This window comes from Schistocerca americana, chromosome 3 (genome assembly GCF_021461395.2).
Source record: "Schistocerca americana isolate TAMUIC-IGC-003095 chromosome 3, iqSchAmer2.1, whole genome shotgun sequence".
NCBI lineage: Eukaryota > Metazoa > Arthropoda > Insecta > Orthoptera > Acrididae > Schistocerca > Schistocerca americana.
The window spans coordinates 508,275,198-508,295,772 of NC_060121.1; the positions used below are offsets into that span (position 1 = coordinate 508,275,198).

At 39.5% G+C, this 20,575-nt stretch overlaps 1 protein-coding gene across 4 annotated transcripts in view; it reads left to right on the forward strand.

Annotated features, from left to right (window-relative positions):
* Window positions 1-20,575, forward strand: part of LOC124605204 (puromycin-sensitive aminopeptidase) — a 165,298-nt gene that overhangs the window by 96,154 nt on the left and 48,569 nt on the right. For all 4 annotated transcript variants that reach the window (XM_047136741.1, XM_047136739.1, XM_047136742.1 and 1 more), the window contains exons 9-10: window positions 2,308-2,579; window positions 17,929-18,148. In XM_047136741.1, coding sequence (XP_046992697.1) covers window positions 2,308-2,579; window positions 17,929-18,148 — 492 coding nt within the window. The remainder of the gene's footprint in view (window positions 1-2,307; window positions 2,580-17,928; window positions 18,149-20,575) is intronic.

Below are 20,575 nucleotides of genomic sequence, written 5' to 3' on the forward strand. Positions count from 1 at the left end.
ACTTCCTGACACTTAAATCTATACTCGATGTTAACAAATTTCTCTTCTTCAGAAATGCTTTTCTTGCCATTGCCAGTCTACATTTTATATCCTCTCTACTTTGACCATCGTCAGTTATTTTGCTCCCCAAATAGCAAAACTCCTTTACTACTTTAAGTGTCTCATTTCCTAATCTGATTCCCTCAGCATCACCAGACTTAATTGGACTACATTCCATTATACTCGTTTTGCTTTTGTTGATGTTCATCTTATATCCTCCTTTGAAGACACTGTCCATTCTGTTCAACTGCTCTTCCAAGTCCTTTCCTGTCTCTGACAGAATTACAATGTCATCGGCGAACCTCAAAGTTTCTATTTCTTCTCCATGGATTTATATACCTACTCCAAACTTTTCTTTTGTTTCCTTTACTGCTTGCTCAATATACAGATTGGATAACATCAGGGATAGGCTACAACCCTGTCTCACTCCCTTCCCAACCACTGCTTCCCTTTCATACCCCTGGATTCTTACAACTGCCGTCTGGTTTCTGTACAAATTGTAAATAGCCTTTCGCTCCATGTATTTTACCTCTGCCACCTTCAGAATTTGAAAGAGAGTATTCCAATCAACATTGTCAAAAGCTTTCTCTAAGTCTACAAATGCTATAAACGTAGGTTTGCCTTTCTTCGAAGATAAGTTGTAGGGTCAGTATTGCCTCACGTGTTCCAACATTTCTATGGAATCCAAACTGATCTTCCCCGAGGTCGGCTTCTATCAGTTTTTCGATTCGTCTGTAAAGAATTCACGTTAGTACTTTGCAGCTGTGACTTATTAAACTGATAGTTTGGTAATTTTCACATCTGTCAACACCTGCTTTATTTGGAATTGGAATTATTATATTCTTCTTGAAGTCTGAGGGTATTTTGCCTGTCTCATACATCTTGCCCCTCCAGATGGTAGAGTTTTGTCAGGACTGGCTCTCCCAAGGCTGTCAGTAGTTCTAATGGAATGTTGTCTACTCCGGGGGCCTTGTTTCGACTCAGGTCTTTCAGTGCTCTGTCAAACTCTTCACGCAGTATCATATCTCCCATTTCATCTACATCCTCTTCCATTTCCATAATATTGTCCTTAAGTACATCGCCCAAATGGTATGTAACAATATACCACACAATATGGTATTAAAGGAGATTTTTAACACATCTGTGATTTTTAAATGTAATTGAAGTGTTACTCAGCCAATACATTTTGGTAAAATATTTTGAAAGGTTCATGCTTCAAACTGCACCATGCCCTGTTATTCAATAAAATTTTCCGTAGTAAGTCATACCGTGTGATATAGATGCAACTTTTACAGAGTGTAATACAGGTACTAGAACTCCTGCTGATTAAAATACACATGATTCAGTAGATTTTGCTTCAGGGATGTTGTGGTTTACTTGGTAATTTGAATGTATTGCGTCTGTGTTGGTTACATAAATAATAGTTTGTGAGCCCTGTGTTAGAAGATTTTTAAAGGCTAATTAAAGTGTGGAGAATTGCAGTTTCAAGTGCAGATAGTAAGAAATATAAATAGAAACATCAGAATTAGTGTTTGAATGATATCAGATACAGATAATCTGTGTGCAAGAAAGAAAAAATAGGGGAAGGAAAGCTTTAAGGAGGGTGGACAATTTTCTAGACTCTAGGTTTGACTTTCACAAAAGATATTGCAGTGTTCTAGTTACTAGCTGTGGCAGTAAACACATCAAAGATAATATTGAAACTGTACTTAGATTAAAATAACAGTTACTGTGTCATCTTTATTGTGGGTATGTGTACAGCCATGTCAGCCAGGTAGGTTTTGAATGGAGGGGCACACAGTTCCGTGTGAGTTAAAAGCTGGATGTTGGCTGGGTGCAGACAGACAGGCTAGTATTCTATAGTTACCCAACAGGCAAGCAGAAGTGCCATTTTTGTATCACAGTATGGTGCTCCTGTTAAAGCTATGGTTACACAAATTAAGTAAAGCTACAATTTTTATAAAGTTCTACTTTTTGTGTAAGAAAATAATTGTAGGCTAGGTAGGAGTGTTGATGAATGTGATGATAAAAATCTCATAAATCAGCTTCACTGATTTTTCTTCCACATAATCTTGTTTGTGTCATTGATATCCAATGAGATTCTTACATATGCCTTCCATTTTATGCTGTTGCCCAGTATTTATTTTTAGAAAAGGGAAATGTACTAAACTAACCAATTAAATCCTTACATTTTGGTCTGTTCATGCATGTAATAGTATCACAATAAACTATTTTACTAGAAGCTTAGAATTTAATTGTATGTTGCAGGTAATGGTTGTCTATGGATGGTTCCCATAATGCTGAGTACGTCTCGGAATCCACATGACGTTGCTTTCAGCACTGTATTAGAGACACGCTCAGCTAACATCACTCTTCAAAATGTGTCTGCTTCAGACTGGGTTAAAGTTAACCCTGGTACTGTTGGGTACTACCGGACACAGTACCCACCAGATATGCTGGAACTGTTTGTACCTGCTATCCAGAACAAATCTCTGCCACCTCTGGATAGACTTGGATTACTAGATGACCTCTTTGCAATGGTTTGTACAATTTTCTTTTTGTTAATACTACATAATATAGCATGGTGTTAAGGCATAGACTTTGTTATAAATGGTATTCACTGGTAATAATTAGGAAAAAACTACATGGAGAAATGCATGACACACACTGTGCTGTCTTACAATACATTTATTCATTACCGGTTTCAGTCATGTACTTCTTCACAGTGGAAAAATCTATTGTGACAACTTTATATGGCATACATGCTATTTAACCGGAAAAGTATACACGATTGCTGACTTGAAAACATAAGAAAATAATAGTGCATAAATGTTTTGTAAGACAGCACTGTGTGTGTGTGTGTGTGTGTGTGTGTGTGTGTGTGTGTGGGCGCGCGCGCGCGTGTGTGTGTGATGCATTTCTCCAAGTATATTGATGCTGTTGACAGTTACCTGAAAAAAAAAAATATTGGGAAAAAATTAGTTGTTCTTGTTTCTTTGCAGATTTGCGTAACTAGTTTGTTTATGTGTTGCCGAAGGAAATGATATTTAAATGAATTGCTTAACAATATTATTATGTTTATTTCCTTGTAATAGCATTGTTTTTAGGGCTGTAAGTTAGTAACAGTTTTGTCAGTTTTCAACTTTTGTAGTTTTATACTGCTGACTTAGGCAACTGCTAAAATAAAAACATATGGAATTTGGCGGGTGTGGCTGTGTCACAGAACTATTTACATTTATAGGTCACTTTTTAGCCAAAAAATTGGCTATGTTTCTTGGCGTAGTTTTTGGTTTACAAAGTCTGCTAAAAAATAAACATCCAGATACAATAGTTCGAGTGTTCAACAGCCAAGTGTGCAAATTTAACTGATAATGACAATAAGTAATTAATAGTGATTTGAAAATGTGCCATCTATTACTTGGTGAAATTAGCATCTGTTTTGAGTGGAATTAGCATATTTTTTTTGGCATAATAAGTATCTGTTTCTGGCAAAACAAGTTCTGTTTATTTATGTATTTATTTATTTTAAAGTTTTCTGCTCTATGTGCCTTAACACAAAATTTATAGAAAAATAATATTAGAGAGAGAGTAATAATTAAAGAAAATAAAATTTTTCATTCCTACAATAACAGCTTTCTGAGTGGAATATTTGTTTCTGCAAATAATTCAACAGGTCCCCCCACCCCCCTCCCGCCCCGCCCCCTCTGAGTAAGCTTTCATCAAATGATCGGTTCTGTTCAGAAGCAGCAGCATTTTCTCATCAGTGAAGAAAATGTTCTCCTGATTTAAGGTGTTTCTTGACACTATCTTTCCCCACTCAGTTTGATAATTACAAAATCTATAGCACACTAGTTTTGAATCTGTAGCGTAGCCCTGAATAGCATATTGCAGAGCCTTTTTGTGAGGCGTGCAATCCATACTTGACAACAGTATTATGAAAAGAATAGATTGTCACTCACCTTATGGGGAAGACACTGAGTGCAGACAGGTACAATGAAAGACTGCTGCACATTAAGCTTTCAGCCAGAAGGCCTTCTGAAGTAGAAAAACCACACACACACACACACACACACACACACACACACACACACACACACACACACACATTCATTTCATTTCATTCTGACCACTTTCTCTGGCCGATATGGCCAGAATGTGGACAGCAACTGTGCCTGATGGGAGAAGCAATCAGGTCCAGGTGGTGGGGTAAGCAAGAGGCTGAGATGGAGAGGGAGAGGCATAGCCAGTAGAGGTGGGATAGGTATAGTTCTATTAGTGGGAGTGTGGATGGGATACAGTAGGCTTGCTAGATGCCGTGGGAAGGGTTGAGTATGGGAGAGGAGGGGAGTTGAAGCAGAGAAGGGGACAGATAGATGAAGGATGGGGACTGACAAAAGATGATGCGAGAAGTGTTACGGGAACATAGGATATGTTGCAGGGAGTTCCCATATGCGCAATTCAGAAAATTATTTTTGTTATGCCTATCTGCGACTAGAATGTCTCCTCTATATGGTGAGTAGTGATTTGCCCTTTTCATAATATTCTTGTTATTTTGTCCAGCACTTTCCATACTTGACAACACTACAGATAGAATCGACAAGGTTCTTAAGAGTGGAAGTAGAAATAAAAATGACACTATTAATGCTTTACAAGAAGACTCTTCGTGAAGACTCTTAGTGTGGTGTTATAGGTCAGGAACAACAACATAGCAAGTGGCTGCTGTGAGTAAACAAAAGAAAACTTCAAAAATCCCAACAGGTAAGGAAAATTGTGTGGGGGAACAAGCCCCACTTTCCACTTACAGATCAGCCTGCCCATATCTGTGTTCTTGTGAAAGCAGAATTGACATAGGGATCTCAGATTGTTTCTGGTGTCACGAAAGTTGTACTTGAGCCTCATGATGGGTCAGGATTGCTATCTTTGCTCATTTTGAAATAACAATCTATGCACACTGCAAAGCAAAATGATGTACACTGAGCATTTGGTAATGGCTGCCACACAAATGATGTGCCATAACCAGAAGTAGTTTACTTTTTTCATATTTATATGCAGAAAATAAAGATATTTCAAACTATCTCTGTTGATGTAGTTAATCTGGATACTATGTGCTTTGAAATAGCATTTATTACATAAATTTGCATTTTGTGGCAGAATTTGCATTTATCACGAATGATGTAAATTTTTCAGGTCCCTCTTATTTGTGTTATTTTATCTTTATATTTTTGTATCAATTTGAATGAAAATTGACTTTTTGTACCTGTGTTGCCAATAAAAACTTTCTATGTTCTTGTGCAGTTTTGCATCAGTGAACTAAAACTTGTTTGGTGTAGCTAGGATTTTAGTTCTTAATAGAAGATTATGTACACCGTATCTGTGATGAAACATCTCCTATAATTCATGAGCTAGCGTCTACATGTGTGGTAGCCCTAAATGTTATTCAGTTAATGTTTGCTGACCATTTCCGTTGGATGTCTGTTTTGATTATTCACACAGCTTTGACAAATCAGCTGGTAGAGTTTAATCTACAGTGACATGTTTAATGCAAATCTGAATTTGATATATTTTATATTCCTTAAAGGAGTTCTTTGCTTAAGAGTGCTGAAGCAATTTCCCGGAATCAGAGGAAGAACATATTTTAATGCCATGTAAATAAACTTGAATTAAAAACACAGTTTGATAGGAGTTAAAATACTGCTTAGCATAAAAGTAACCTTCCTTCAGAAAATCTTAAAACACCTATTATCAATACATATCTTTGTAGAACTCTTCCCCAGGTTTTGAAAAGTTCAAGAAAAGTTGTTTAATTCTTCCTTTGGTATAACACATATAGAATTGGAAATAAATATAAAGGCAGGGTTTCACGAAAATAATAACACAATGTCTGAAGCATGCATGTATCATACTTACTGTGAAAGTAGTAGATACATAAAAAACATAATTATGACGGAATTACATAGTTTCTTTCATAACAAGAGTAACATAACAAGGCATGTGCATTTCCTCGATGGAAATTGTTGTAGAAGCACGAACTGTCCTGTTGAGTTACTGCATTGTTAGTACTCCGTCTAACCTCTGTTCTTCCTAATTACCTCAAAATTCTCTTCGGCATTGATTTTGTTGTGGTTTGTAGTTCTTGCAGTGAAATTGCCTCCCATTCTGCTTGTGTTGCTCTTTTCAGGTTGGATAAGGTCTCTTAATTACCATTTCCCTAGATCATCTGAAATCCATGCCCATCCCACTCCCACCACACATCTTCCTTATCACCATTGATGCCACCTCCCTCTGCATCACCATTCCCCATGTATGTTGTCTGTCTGCTGAACATATCCTCAGTCAGTGCCCACCTGGTCCAAAGCATTTCCTCTGCTCACCTTAATCAACTTTATACTTATCAACAACTGCTTCACCTTTGAGGGGCAAACATACAAACAGGTGAGGGATATGGCCATGGGAACCAGGATGACTCCTTCCTATGCCAACCTTTTCATGGGTCACTTGGAGGGGGCTTTCCTGGGATCCATAAGCCTTCAACCCCTGGTTTGGTTTAGATGTGATGATGACATCTTTGCCATATGTATTCATGGTGGTACTGACCTTTTAAAACTCCTGGAATCTCTGAATTCATTTTCCCAATTAAATTTCACATTGTCCTATTTCGAATCCCATGCCACTTTCCTTGATGTTGATCTCATCCTCACCAAAAGCCAGTTACACACTTCTATCCACATTAAACCTACTAACCAACAACAGTATTTACGTGTTGACAGTTGCCACCCATTTCATGTCAAACATTCCCTTCCATACAGCCTTTGGCATTCAGGAAAACATATTTGTTCGGATGTAGACACTTAAGAGCAATACATTACCATTCTCACCTTAACCTTCACTGGACATAATTACCCCACCAGCCTAGTTCAAAAGCAGATTTACTGGGCCGTCATATCTGATCCTGGTACTGCTGACCCTCCAAAAAACAACCTCAGAGTACACCACTTGTCAATCAGTGTTACCATGGTCTTTAATGTATTGATCAGCTACTTCGACAAGGCCATGTCTTCCTAAAATCGTGCCCTGAAATGAGATCTGTTTTGTCAGAGATTTTGCTTACCACACTTGGAACAGCCTTTCTTCGGCCTCCCAATCCCTGCAGTATCCTTGTCAGACACTGTGCTTCTTCTGCACCTGTCTCCGTACTCTATGGCTCCTACCCTTGTCACTGTCCCTGCTGCAGGACTTGCCCCATGCACCCTCCTACCACAACCTATAGCAGCCCTGTAACTGACAAAACATATACTATCAAAGGGAGAGCCACCTGTGAAATGACATGTCATATACCAGCTGTTTCGTAAAGAGTGTCCAGCCAGTTACATTGGCATGATTAACACCAAGTTATCTGTTATGATGAATGGGCATAGGCAGAGGGTGTACACTGGCAACAGACAATATCCTGTTGCACAGCATGCTCTGCAACATGACAGTCATAACCTTGGTGCCTGTTTCACCACATGCACCATCTGGATTCTTCCCCCTCACACCAGTTTCTCAGAACTTCACAGGTGGGAAGTAGCGCAACAGCATGTCCTTGGTTGTCGCCACCCCCCTGGCCTTAATTTACTTTAATTTCTTCTGTCTCAGCATATCTTCACAGTAACTACTCCTTCCTTAACTACGTTTGTTTTCTACATCTTTCATATTCTGACCTGTCTGTTTTTCGCTGTCCCCCTCCCGTCTCTATTACATACAGTGCAGTATCCTTTTCACTCTTATTAACTTGTGCACTATGTTTTAGCAGTAATTTCTGTCTTGCATATTACCCTGTATTCCACCTTTAAGCTCTTAGGTTTTCAAATCTCATCCGGTACTGTCCCCAACATTCAGTCTTCATTTTCATCTCAGCTGGTAAGTCTGCCCTGAATCAGGGTTCTGGGTGACTTTTCCAAACTCTACCCCTTTTCCTAAACATCCCCAGTCCTTTTCCTTCATCCCTCTTTCTTCCCCTTCAACCCTTCTGCCAGGAGGAGGAGCTACTGGCTTTGAAAGCTTACATAAGTAAAACCTTTTTTATATATAAAAACAAAGATGAGGTGACTTACCGAACAAAAGCGCTGGCAGGTCGATAGACACACAAACAAACACAAACATACACACAAAATTCAAGCTTTCGCAACAAACTGTTGCCTCATCAGGAAAGAGGGAAGGAGAGGGGAAGACGAAAGGAAGTGGGTTTTAAGGGAGAGGGTAAGGAGTCATTCCAATCCCGGGAGCGGAAAGACTTACCTTAGGGGGAAAAAAGGACAGGTATACACTCGCACACACGCACATATCCATCCACACATACAGACACAAGCAGACATATTTAAAGACAAAGAGTTTGGGCAGAGATGTCAGTCGAGGCAGAAGTGTAGAGGCAAAGAAGTTGTTGAAAGACAGGTGAGGTATGAGCGGCGGCAACTTGAAATTAGCGGAGATTGAGGCCTGGCGGATGACGAGAAGAGAGGACATACTGAAGGGCAAGTTCCCATCTCCGGAGTTCAGATAGGTTGGTGTTGGTGGGAAGTATCCAGATAACCCGGACGGTGTAACACTGTGCCAAGATGTGCTGGCTGTGCACCAAGGCATGTTTAGCCACAGGGTGATCCTCATTACCAACAAACACTGTCTGCCTGTGTCCATTCATGCGAATGGACAGTTTGTTGCTGGTCATTCCCACATAGAATGCATCACAGTGTAGGCAGGTCAGTTGGTAAATCACGTGGGTGCTTTCACACGTGGCTCTGCCTCTGATCGTGTACACTTCCGGGTTGCAGGACTGGAGTAGGTGGTGGTGGGAGGGTGCATGGGACAGGTTTTGCATTGGGGGCGGTTACAAGGATAGGAGCCAGAGGGTAGGGAAAGTGGTTTGGGGATTTCATAGGGATGAACTAACAGGTTACGAAGGTTAGGTGGACGGCGGAAAGACACTCTTGGCGGAGTGGGGAGGATTTCATGAAGGATGGATTGCATAATATTATTTAGCTTCAGCATTCTTGAAGGTCTGATTCCTTTAGTGCACTACACTGTATTAGGAAAACTGATAAATCATATTTTTTATGCCAGAGTTTAGTTTTAAGATTGTTTTTGACACTGTGAAAATTGTTGTCTCCTATTGACTAGTAAGCTTTCTTTGGTTACTGATAAGAATTAAACTTAACTGACTTGTGTACTCAACTTGACTCTTTGATGAACAGAATGTGAATATTTGCCTTAGACAGAGCAGAACGTGCATAATTTTAGCTTTGCAAAAGGGCTGTTCAGGGCTATTGATCTCTCAGTATATTACCCAGCCTGTGCACACACTGCTCAATATGAAATGACCTATTTCCAGTATGGATTTTCCTGCCAAACAGAACAATTCCAAAAAAGAAACATCCATGACAGATGCTCAGTAAGGCAAACTGTGTGTACTGCAGCCATCTCGATGTGTTTGAACTGCACACTAGGATCCAGGTATGAGCGAATTGTATTACCCTGCCACCGAAGCATTTATAGCATAGTTTTCTAGTTTTCAGACCAGCTAAATGAGCAGCCTGTCTCTAATTGGAGCAAAAAATAATGTTTTGCAATCAGGAGTAGGTGGATGATACTGCACTGTGTTAAACACCTGCCAAACTGAGGAGAACGATACAGTTATTTTCGTCCATCAATGGCAAAACTTTGCTGAATCGTAGGACACTTGCTGTTTCCACTCCTTCCTGAATGCCTTGCTGTTTAGTGCCCAAAAACAATTATAATCATCATTTGTTGAATATTTGTAAAGAGTGAGAACAGAACATGACAATAGTTTCTAAATACCGTAAGTGGGTCCCTTAAGAGTATCAAGGTATGCTTGGCAATCACAGTGATTTCTGGTAGAGGTGGGAGGTACCCAATCGGTACTTTAGTATGAAACTGAAGTCTCCTCACCAATCTGCAAGATGTAAGCCAATCAGTGATGGAAGATTTTGCCAGATTTACCACCATCACCAGTCAAGCTCCAGCTTCCTGACATCATAGAGTGGTTGCTGAGAGGGTCCACTGTAACTCCAGTCCTACCAATGTAAAAGAAGCATACAGTTGCTTGGTTCCTGTGGGAACTGGATTCTGCATTGCCTGTGGCACATGACACATGACCTTAACACAGTACTGTACAGTATGTTGTGACACTTCACAGGGAATAGCAAATAAATTTTTAATTTTATTTGGCTGACAAAATAGTTCCCCAACTTGTGGAAAAAAGCAGTTTAAATACCTCTCTCTAAACCCGGGAAATACTATGTATGCAACTGTTGTTAATGTAGTGCTGTCTTCACCAGTCGCACAGGAAAAACCTTGACTCTGACAGTAAATGCCACCTTTTCTAGGTTTTGGAATCCAAACAGCTTGTCAGTCTCCTTCAGAATGGTTTCAGGAGAGAAAACTCAACCTTTGGTAGCTTGGTCGTACTGGAAGCAATTGTGCAACAGGCTTTTTTGATCAAGAAGGCCATGAATTGGCCTTACAAGGATTTATTGCCATATTTGTATGATCTTTCCTCTCCCAACATTATTTTAAATATTGAGTTGACAAAGTCCTCTCTGGCTGCTTTGAACTAGAGAATGGTTTCCCCTCAAAGTATGTTTCAATTGTACCTTGCCTTTGTCACAGCAATTAATAGTATAATGTTGACAATAAGTCTTCCTGTTGTCCTGTTGTGGGATATTTGTTTGTGAATGACTTCTGTCTCTTATTCCTCCTCCAGTTTTGCAACAACCACCTGTCATTTGCTGCTGACATTTAAAAGGTTGGAGATGTAGACAGGGAAGAAATGTTTAAATTTTTTAACTGAGAAATATGTGTTATCTTTAAGCATTCTTGTGTGTTTATAACTTCCATGAACTTGAGAATGAGGCTCACGGTTTTTAATTTTAAATAAAGAGTGAGATTCCTGAACCTCATACTTGATACTATATTATTTTGTTGCCAAATTGTCAGGATGTGAAAGCATATCCCAGAAGCACTAAATGTTTTAAAATGAGTAGCCATAAGTGATACGGAGCATACTGAATGTATCAGCTCCAATTTTACGGAACCTTCATGCTATCTTGGCTTGATGTTTGAATGTGTGATATATGGGCATGCAAGACTCTATTTAGAAATGTTCGACATGGTGCACTATTGGGAAGAATTTTTAGAATCTGCCCTGTTCTGATCCTCTGAGCTGAATTCAGTGAGCTGCCACTTAACCAGCAGATGCTGACTGCCCATAGTGTGATAGTCTGTAAAACATCAGTGCTACAGATGATAGCATACCATATTGTTGTTCACCTATCAGTGGAACAGTTGATGACTGTGAGCAACAAGGGATTTTTGCATTCACGCCTTCTAGAAATGAGCGTTGCTGATTTTGAAGCTCACGCAAAAACTGGAACAGGTATCTACCTTAGCATTTTGAGAGTCTCAGAATTATTTTAGGTTTTGAGAAGAAATGCATCCAAAATTTAACTATTAAATCATTATAAAAATAACATTTTGAGGGGTATCACAATTTTAATGTAGTATGCACTGATATTTAGAAGCACAGGGGGCTCTGTTGGCGTTTCACTTACTTGCCCAACCATACATTCAGGATCTGTCTTCCATATCAGAGCAGCGTATTTAGTGTAGAATTGCATGTGATCCTGAAGGTGGCAGATGAGACATCACCAAAGCAAAAAGTTTGTCATCTGTTCTGTTTCTCAGAGTGCCCAACATTCATTACAGCAAAAGTATTCAGCAGAGTAAGTGATATAAACAGTAAAGTGCAAAGTGCTACTGCTCTGACAGCAGGGGAAGCATGTATCATTCTGCTGGGTAGCAGAACCTGAGTAGATCTGAGAAAATGATAAACCAGACCATGCTGTGAGAGAGACGTGCAGGAATCTCGATGTGACTAGATATTCCATTCCCTTGCATACTGTCATTGCTCTATTCAGTCAGAGTGCCCAGAAATTGTGACAAGTGGAGAGCCTGACAGTAAAGGACAATAGGCTATGGTTGGTGAACCTAACTGTATGGCATGCATCATACTGATCACGTTGACAGGGTGTACTGGGCCTGACCTGCTTCCAAATTGAACATTAGATTAGATTAAATTAGTTTTTTCGTTCCATAGATCCGTGCTGAGGAGATCCTTGTGGATGTAGAACATGTCAAGATTTTTTTTTTTAGCGTGTTAACTCATGGTTTTATACTGTGGTGGAGGACTCCCCCCCCTCACTTTTCATACTTTGATGAGAGGGTAGAAACAAATTGAATCGGTCATTGCAGAAACGGAGGAAGTCAAGGAATGTAATTTTTATATTTTTAGCCTGTAATAATAAAGATCGCAAATGTAATTTTATTGATTACTAGTTTCAGCTAAACTAAAAGCCATCTTCAGATCTGTAATATAGAAAGTTGCATATAAGAACAAAAATGTTCAGTGTTATGTTCCATCACACAATATATACCATAAAAAAATACTATGATTAATGTACAACCGCCAAATAGTGGGACACATTGTCAAACTCATTTGAGGAGGATTGTTTGTTATTCAATCCATTGGAATGGTGATGTATATTATCCTAAAAATATTTAAATTGTGACTATAATATTATTCTACAAGTATGCTTAGCAAGGAAATATACATTTGGCGCACAACTCTTACCCAGAATAGAAGACAGTTTTCACTTGTGGACAGTGAGATAATGCTTGCCACATTACCTTACTCTAAAGTGACATCATGATGTAATGGACTCTGTAAAAAGAGATGTTTAAACATCATGCGTCACCCACGACTTAAGCCATGGTAGACCTGGAAGACCCTGTGCTGTGATTTGTGACATGAGTGATGTATGATGATTATGTTTACCAAGGAAGTTGCACAGTACTTGTTTTAGTATGGAATAGGCTTCTCGTTATATGGAGTCCATAACAATCACTGTTCATGACGTCTCTTTAGAATAACGTAATGTGACAAGTATGCTCTCTGTGTCCACATGTGAAAACTGTCCGATTCTGCCAGTGTGCATTACTTACAATGGCCTTCTATTCTGGGAAAGAGTTGTACTCCAAACGTATATTTCCTTGCTGTGCATTCCTGTGCTATATTAGTATTTTCTTGATTTAAATATGTTTCTAGGGTAATTTACATCATCGTCACATTGGATTGTACATGTTCACACAAATTTTGATCAACTTTCCTACTATTTGGCAGTTGTACACTAACCAGTGTATTTTTTTAAGGTATGTATTTTGTGATAGAACTTGCATATTAACAATTCACGTTTTGTACTTCTTAGATACAATCTTCTATGTTACAGATCTGAAGATGGCTTGTAGGTAAGCCAAAACTAGTAATCAATAAAATCAAATTTGCAATCTTGACTACTGGGGTTTTCTAAATCCACAGCTTTAACACAACAGATCACTTATCTCCAAATTTGACCATGCCAGACAAAAAGTTCAATTGCGCATGTTTCAAGCCTTATGTATCAAACATGTTTCCAGAATATTCTTTAATCACATCTCGACCTATCTCTTATCTGCAATGGAGTATCTGTCCTGCTATAAGAATGTATTGAAACACATGTATTTTCAGCAGGTATTGTTGGAAAAAGTCTGAATTAGAATGATATAAAGTCTGCAAATGACGTACCCTAAATTTCGCACTTTGTAGCTCGTAAATCTTGTTTTTCCCATAGAAAGAAATGTAAGGCACTGTGTAATAGTGTGTTGCTAATTTCGAGTATAATAAAATCATACGTTACAATAAAATGGAACATGATATAAAGTATCTATGTAAACCAATAAACAGCAGAATCAAGTTTAACCAAAGTTAGGGTAAGATGAAATAGCATAACATTGAAGAAACAAGACAGACTTGCTTTGCGTACCCAGTACTATTGGTTAATAGAGAGCTATTTTAAGTCTTAAAGTAAATATTACAAAGTGAACCTCCTGCATCAGATGTATTTTTTCTCATGGTACAGCATTCCAGTTTGCATTCAATCCCCTTAGTCTTTCAGGGATTCTCCGTCATAGAGCAAATTATACAACTGCTCAACTTGGTTCTTACCTAGACCATATAGACAAGCAAATGCTGTCTTACTAATTTCTGCCTTTGTATTGTCACTATTAACGACATTTTCTTAAGATTTCACTCTCTGACCTTGATCATCTTAATTTTATTTGTTCGAGATCCGTTAGTCTTTATAAGTGAATAATTTAGTGTGTCAAATGTGTGTTAGTATTCCCTTACACCATTTTAGTATATAAAAAAAATGATGGTCGTAACCACTGATGAACTGTATGCAAGCGTAGGGTGCAATCCTTTCTTAACAGTGAGTTTAGTACTAGCCCAAATGATTATCCTATCTTATGGCTTGGTACAGTCTTTCCAACCTAGTTGACATGTTGTATATCTTTAATTTATTCTTCTTGATAATGTTTCTGCAATAATCACTTTCATTACGCTTATAATTTACTTCTAATGAAACAATCTTTTCCTGTAAATTTTGTATTAAATCCAATTTATCCTCCATTTTCCTGGAACTCACTTTATTGACCGTTGGGTGCATGCCCTTTGGTTACTTTAATGCAGAAAAGAGGCCAGTCGCTGACTTATACCATTTGTGAAACCACCGGGTTTCCTGCAGTAGTCTGCTCTACATTTCAGATAACCAGATTTGTTCCATTCCTGCTTAGGAATGTGCACATATCGTGAAAGAAAGCTATGATGCTCTTAATTAATTTTGCCAATTTTCTTGAACCATCCCGTTTCTGCGGTGACCTGTACAATTTAAGTGAGGGCATTCTCTTTATTTTAGGTTGTCGCTAGTGTGCTAAAATTTTGCTTAGTGTCAAGAATCCACCCTATGCTTTTACGAAGGTGTTAATGTGTTGCAGAATGGCTGACCTTTACTCCAGTGATCACTCAGCCACATTTTTGTGTCAAACTGTATTATATCATGTCATGGAATATTGTAAGTTTTCAGACTGACATTAAAAATGATTTCAGTTGTGTGTGTGTGTGTGTGTGTGTGTGTGTGTGTGTGTGTGTGTGTGTGTGTGAGAGAGAGAGAGAGAGAGAGAGAGAGAGAGAGAGATATTAACTACTATGGTACATTTTTAATCACACTTGTTTCATCAGAAATTCCAGTATGGGTGCTAAAAACCTAGCTGTCTTGTTTCCAAATCATCAGCGTCAATTTGCCCTCCTTGAATTGGCAGCTCAATGATTCATGTTATGTGGCACTGGTATCACCTGCAAAAACAGTCTGGAGCACAGCCAGGGGTACTTCAAGGGCACTGTTCTACAACAATCTGTTGATAAAAAGTCTTGAGGAATTTTTTCTAGGCACCAAAAATCCTGTTTTATTGTGCGTGTTGTAATGGTCACATACAAATGGTCCTACGAATGCAACTAAAATCAGCTATTTAGTATTTTACTTGAGATAAATTAAGGAAGATGTTACAAACTTCAGTGGAATTGTGAAGAAACTTCTGTAGCTGTTACTTGAGTTTTGATTGCTAAGCTGGCATGGGGTGACAATAATTTGTTTGCTGTAGTTACAGTGCCTGAAACTTTTTGCTTATAAGAACTCCTCCATGCTCTCCACCAAATGACGAACACAATATTTTTTGTGGATTATAGCACTTCACTTTAATAAATTCAAAAGTACAAATGTCAAACTCTTGCAGATTGGAATAAAACTGCACTAAAAATCAACTAACTTGTTGGGTTCATTGCTGCACAAGAAATAAAGTTTTAGAGGACAGGTTCATGGCTGTGGGCAATCTAGAGGAATCCTTTGTAACAACCTGGAATCCCAAACCCCTCTTCAGCTTCAGATTCATTGATGACACCTCTATGCTTTGTACCAAGGGTGGGAGCACCCTAATCTGCATTCTTCCAGAACCTCAGGACCTTCTCCCCATTCACTTCACCTGGTCCTCCACAGCCCAACAAGTTTCCACCTCGGCAATGGATATATCAGTGCCTCCATCTGCATCAAATCTACCAACCAACATCAATACCTCCACTTAGACAGCTGCCACTCATTCCACACTGAGAAGTCCTTTTCACACAGCCTAGCCATCCATGGTCATTGCATCTGTAGTGACAAGCTGTCCATCTTCAAATATGCAGAGAGGTCTCACTGAGACCTTTACAGACCCAAATTACCCTTGCAACCTTTTCTGGAACCAGATACCCTGTGTCTTGTCACTCCAGTCTCACATCATCCACTCACATACTCACTATCCAGCCACAAAGGGGAGCACCTTTGTCTTGTCTCAGTGCCACCCAGGACTGGAGAAACTGAATCACATTCTCTGCCAGAGTTTCAATTACCTCTTGCTGTGCCCTGAAATGAGAAATATCCTCCTCATTATACTCCCCACATGTCCCACAGTGGTATTCTGCTCTCCATCTGGTGTATGCAGTATCGTTGTCTATCCATGCTCTACCCCTTTGCTCCTCACTCATATTCCTGCAATAGATGTAGATGCCAGACCTGTCACATACATACTACCAGCTACTCCAGTCCTGCAACAAGCACCTCCTACCCTGTCAAAGGCAGGGCTACCTGTGAAAGCAAACATGTGATTCTACAAACTAAGCTGCAACAAATGTGCTGCTTTCTACATGGGCATAACATCTAACAAACTGTAGCTGTGAAACACTTGGACTATCTACTTGCTGAGTATGTTGCCCAACATGTGTCATACTGGTGGCTGTTTCTCTGCCTATGCCATCTGGATTCTTCCCACCAACACTAACCAGATGAAATTACCGTCTGCAGCCACGTAAACTATGTTAGTGTTATTCACTCACTCTCCAGGTTCGAGTAGTTTCACCTACAGTCTTTTTCAGCCTTTTCATTGTACATGAACCGTGACTGGGGTTGCCAACTTTTATGAAAGAAAAATAATGTATCTTATTTCAAGAAGAAGTGATATATATTAGTTCGCTCGGGGAAACTTTTTTGCGTGTTTCACATTAAGGAAATCTCAGCAGGCCATTACTAGTTACTGCGCAAGCTGTGAGATGTGCTGAGGGCCACTTCATATGAGTGGTAGGTTACTACTTATTTTACTGCCCCTTCCTCCTCCTCCTCCTCCTCCTCCTCCTCCTCCTCCTCCTCATCCCCTCTTCAGCCCCTCGTTCTCTCTCTTCCTCCCCTTTTCACCCCCTCGTTCACCCTGCTCCTCCTCCCCAAACTGTAGCCAGTGGTTATAGTTGCCCACTGTCATCCAGTGTCATTTTAAGTTTTTCCATCAGAAATAGCAGTGGGTACAATCCAGCATTATAGCTGTTAAACACTATTCTAACACAGCAAATGAAGTTGTAGGTAGTGGGGAGTGGACATGGTAATTACAATGATAAATAATCACTTGCACTCCCATCACTTACTGTGAATACTTCTATTCTCGCACCATATATACAAAACGTGTAACATTGAGCATGTACTACAGAGAACTGATCTGGCAAAGATAGAGTTGTTCTTGCTGTGGTAGGGTGGAGATATTATGGGGGGAGGGGTTAGAGCCAGTGGTTTTACATCCCCACAAAGTGCTATGTTGTGGTGGAATGTGGACAGTGTGCTGTGATTGAGAGAATTTTGTTCCAAGTTGTGAACTTTCAGTTAACAATTGTAATCAGGCTATAATTAAGTAGTCTTAATAATCAGTAATTTTGAAATTTGTTTTGTGAACAGAGTAATTGGGTTTGACATCATTAATTTGTATTTGTTCTTACAGTTGTGACAGTGAATATGTTTTTCATTACATTCTTTGGTCCAGGAGTGCATACATTAAAACAAATGGACCATCAGCTACTTTTATTGAGTTCAATAATCTGCTTCTCAACAGGTTCAAGCTGGACAGACTCCAACAGTAGAAGTTTTGAAGCTAATGGAAGCATTCAGTGATGAAGACAATTACACTGTATGGTCTAGCATCAGCAACTGCTTAAGCAAATTGTCAATCCTACTTTCTCACACAGATTATGAAGATCTTTTCAAGGCATATGGACGCAAGTTAATGGCCAGGGTTGGTCAGAGGCTTGGTTGGGATCCCAAAGAAAATGAAAGTAAGCAAAAAAATAATAATTTTATTATTGGCTTATATTGCTGTTATTCACTTTGTGAGGGTGCTTAACTAGATGCTATGCCTCATTTATATTCAGTACAGAAATTCTGAGAAATATTGTAAAGTGTTGTTCTTTTTATATTGTTTGTCCATTCACAGTATGACCATATCGACTATCAAAACATAAGAGACTTAGGATACGTTACAGTTATGCTTTTCTAAACAATGTTATCATCATACAGATAAGATTCTGATCTCATTCTACTTAAAATCATGTTCTTATGTGAAACAAATGGCTTAGGGGGCAAGTGCCAGGCTACAAATCCAAAGCTTCTGGGTTTGATTCCAGGATTTTTTGCCACTTTAACACTTTCTCAACCTCTGATAGCGACTTGTTAATATGTGAAATGTTAAATTGCACTGTGGTTTGGAGTCGATATTAAACTGTTGCTCCGTCTATAAGTGGTTGTTTCAGCTAGTTCAAAAGTCAGTGTAAAACCTCCAATAGGACCATGTCCAGTAAACCCACTATGGTGGTCAAACTAACCTTTGGCTTCCTGATCACTTTAAGTGGTTTTGTTTCCCAAGTTAGGTTTCCATGGTTGCACAATGAATGTTTTGCATGACATCCACTGCATATTGAAACATATTGAAACATATGGTGTGACCAGTCTAATTATAGCGGCTGTCAAACTAAAATATAGTTATTCATTTCCCCAACTCAAAGCAGTTGTGGGCATCACGATTAGCCAAATGGTGATGGGTCGAACCAGACAGTTGCAAAGTAATTACACGATGAGTATGTTTTAGGTAGTTCACCTAATTCTTTGCAAACGAAGTAATCATAAGAGAGCTGTGGAAAGGGCATCAGAAAAATCATCGTATGGGATTACATTTCTTCATTGCACAGCAGACACTCAACTATCCAGCTTGATACTATCCGACTTCCGTATCATTTGGCCTACTTAATCCAGCCTACTTTATTAAGACCATAATAATACTTCTCCATGATAAAATGAGGATTAATTTATTGAACATAGCAGCCCTTTCCAAAGCTTTAGCAGGCAGCTGCAGGCTACAATGCTGTATGGCCTTTTAATATGTTTTACGCATATTTTGTGCTTCTAGCATATCTGGAGGCACAATTCTACAATACGTACTGTATTGTTAATATTGAGTAAATTAACAGGAGCACAAACCAGAAACTATAATCGACATATGTAAAGAGCAGCTCTGTGTTCTTTGTTACTTCAGTGACTATTGATATGCAACCACACTGATAATCAAAACATTAGGGCCACTGATCACCGCAACGGATGCCGCCTGATGGCTTTGCAACCATGTGACATGGTAACAAAGTATTCAAGTGGAGTAGACGTGGATGGGGTTCATCTTAGTGAAGATATGCGCTGCAAATGGGGAAAATCCAAAGTGGCTTTGACAAAGGGCAGATTTTTATTACGCAGAGCTTGTGAACAAGTATCTTGAAAATGGTGAAAGTGGTCAAATGTTAATGTGCTACTGTTCTGAGCATCTACGGATAGAGGGAGGAGGACAGTGAAATTACCTCTAGGCACTAAGAACATGTCGTTCGGAGATTTCTCTTCTGTAAAGTAGGATAGATGATGGTCTGTAGCACCTCTGCCAAAAGATCACTGTGTTGGTGCATGCACCAGTGTTTCAGAGCACACCGATTATTGTACATTGTTGAACATGGAGCTTTGCAGCATACCACTCTTATGTGTTATTTTGTTGACTCAATGACATCATCAGTTAAAATAACAGTGGGCATGGGACCATTGGGATTCGATCTTCAATAAATGGAAACATGTTGGCTCTTAAGGTGCATCACATTTTTGATACACTAGGTTGATGGTCATCTCCACAGACACTGTCATTGAGGTGAACGGCAGCACGAAATGTGGAGTGGGCCGTGGATGCTGGCTGGTGGAAGCAGTGTTATGGTATGGGAGACATTCTCCTGCACTTGTGTGGGATGTGTGGTAGTTACAAAGCCGGTGTGCACTCTGTGTGCATACTGGGTGGAGTCATTCCAGACATGGAACGGGTCCTCCCAGATGCCATGAAGAGCACAGGGGCAGCCAGCTGAAGGTGGTGGCTCACGTCAGTACCAATGCTGTGGGTCACTTTGAATCAGAAGAGATTCTATCTGGTTTCAAGCAGCTAACAGAAGTGGTAAAGGCTGTCAGTCTTGCTTGCAAGATGAAAGTAGCGCTGACTATTTACAGCATAGTCGACAGGACTGAGTGCAGACCTCTGGTACAGAGGTAAGTGGAGGGTCTGAAACAGAGGCTCGGGCAGTTCTGCGACCATGTAGGCTGCAGATTCCTTGACTTGCGCCAAAGGGTGGTTGCCGCTGACCAGTTCAGGAGTCCACTATACACAGGAAGCAGCTGCACGGGTAACA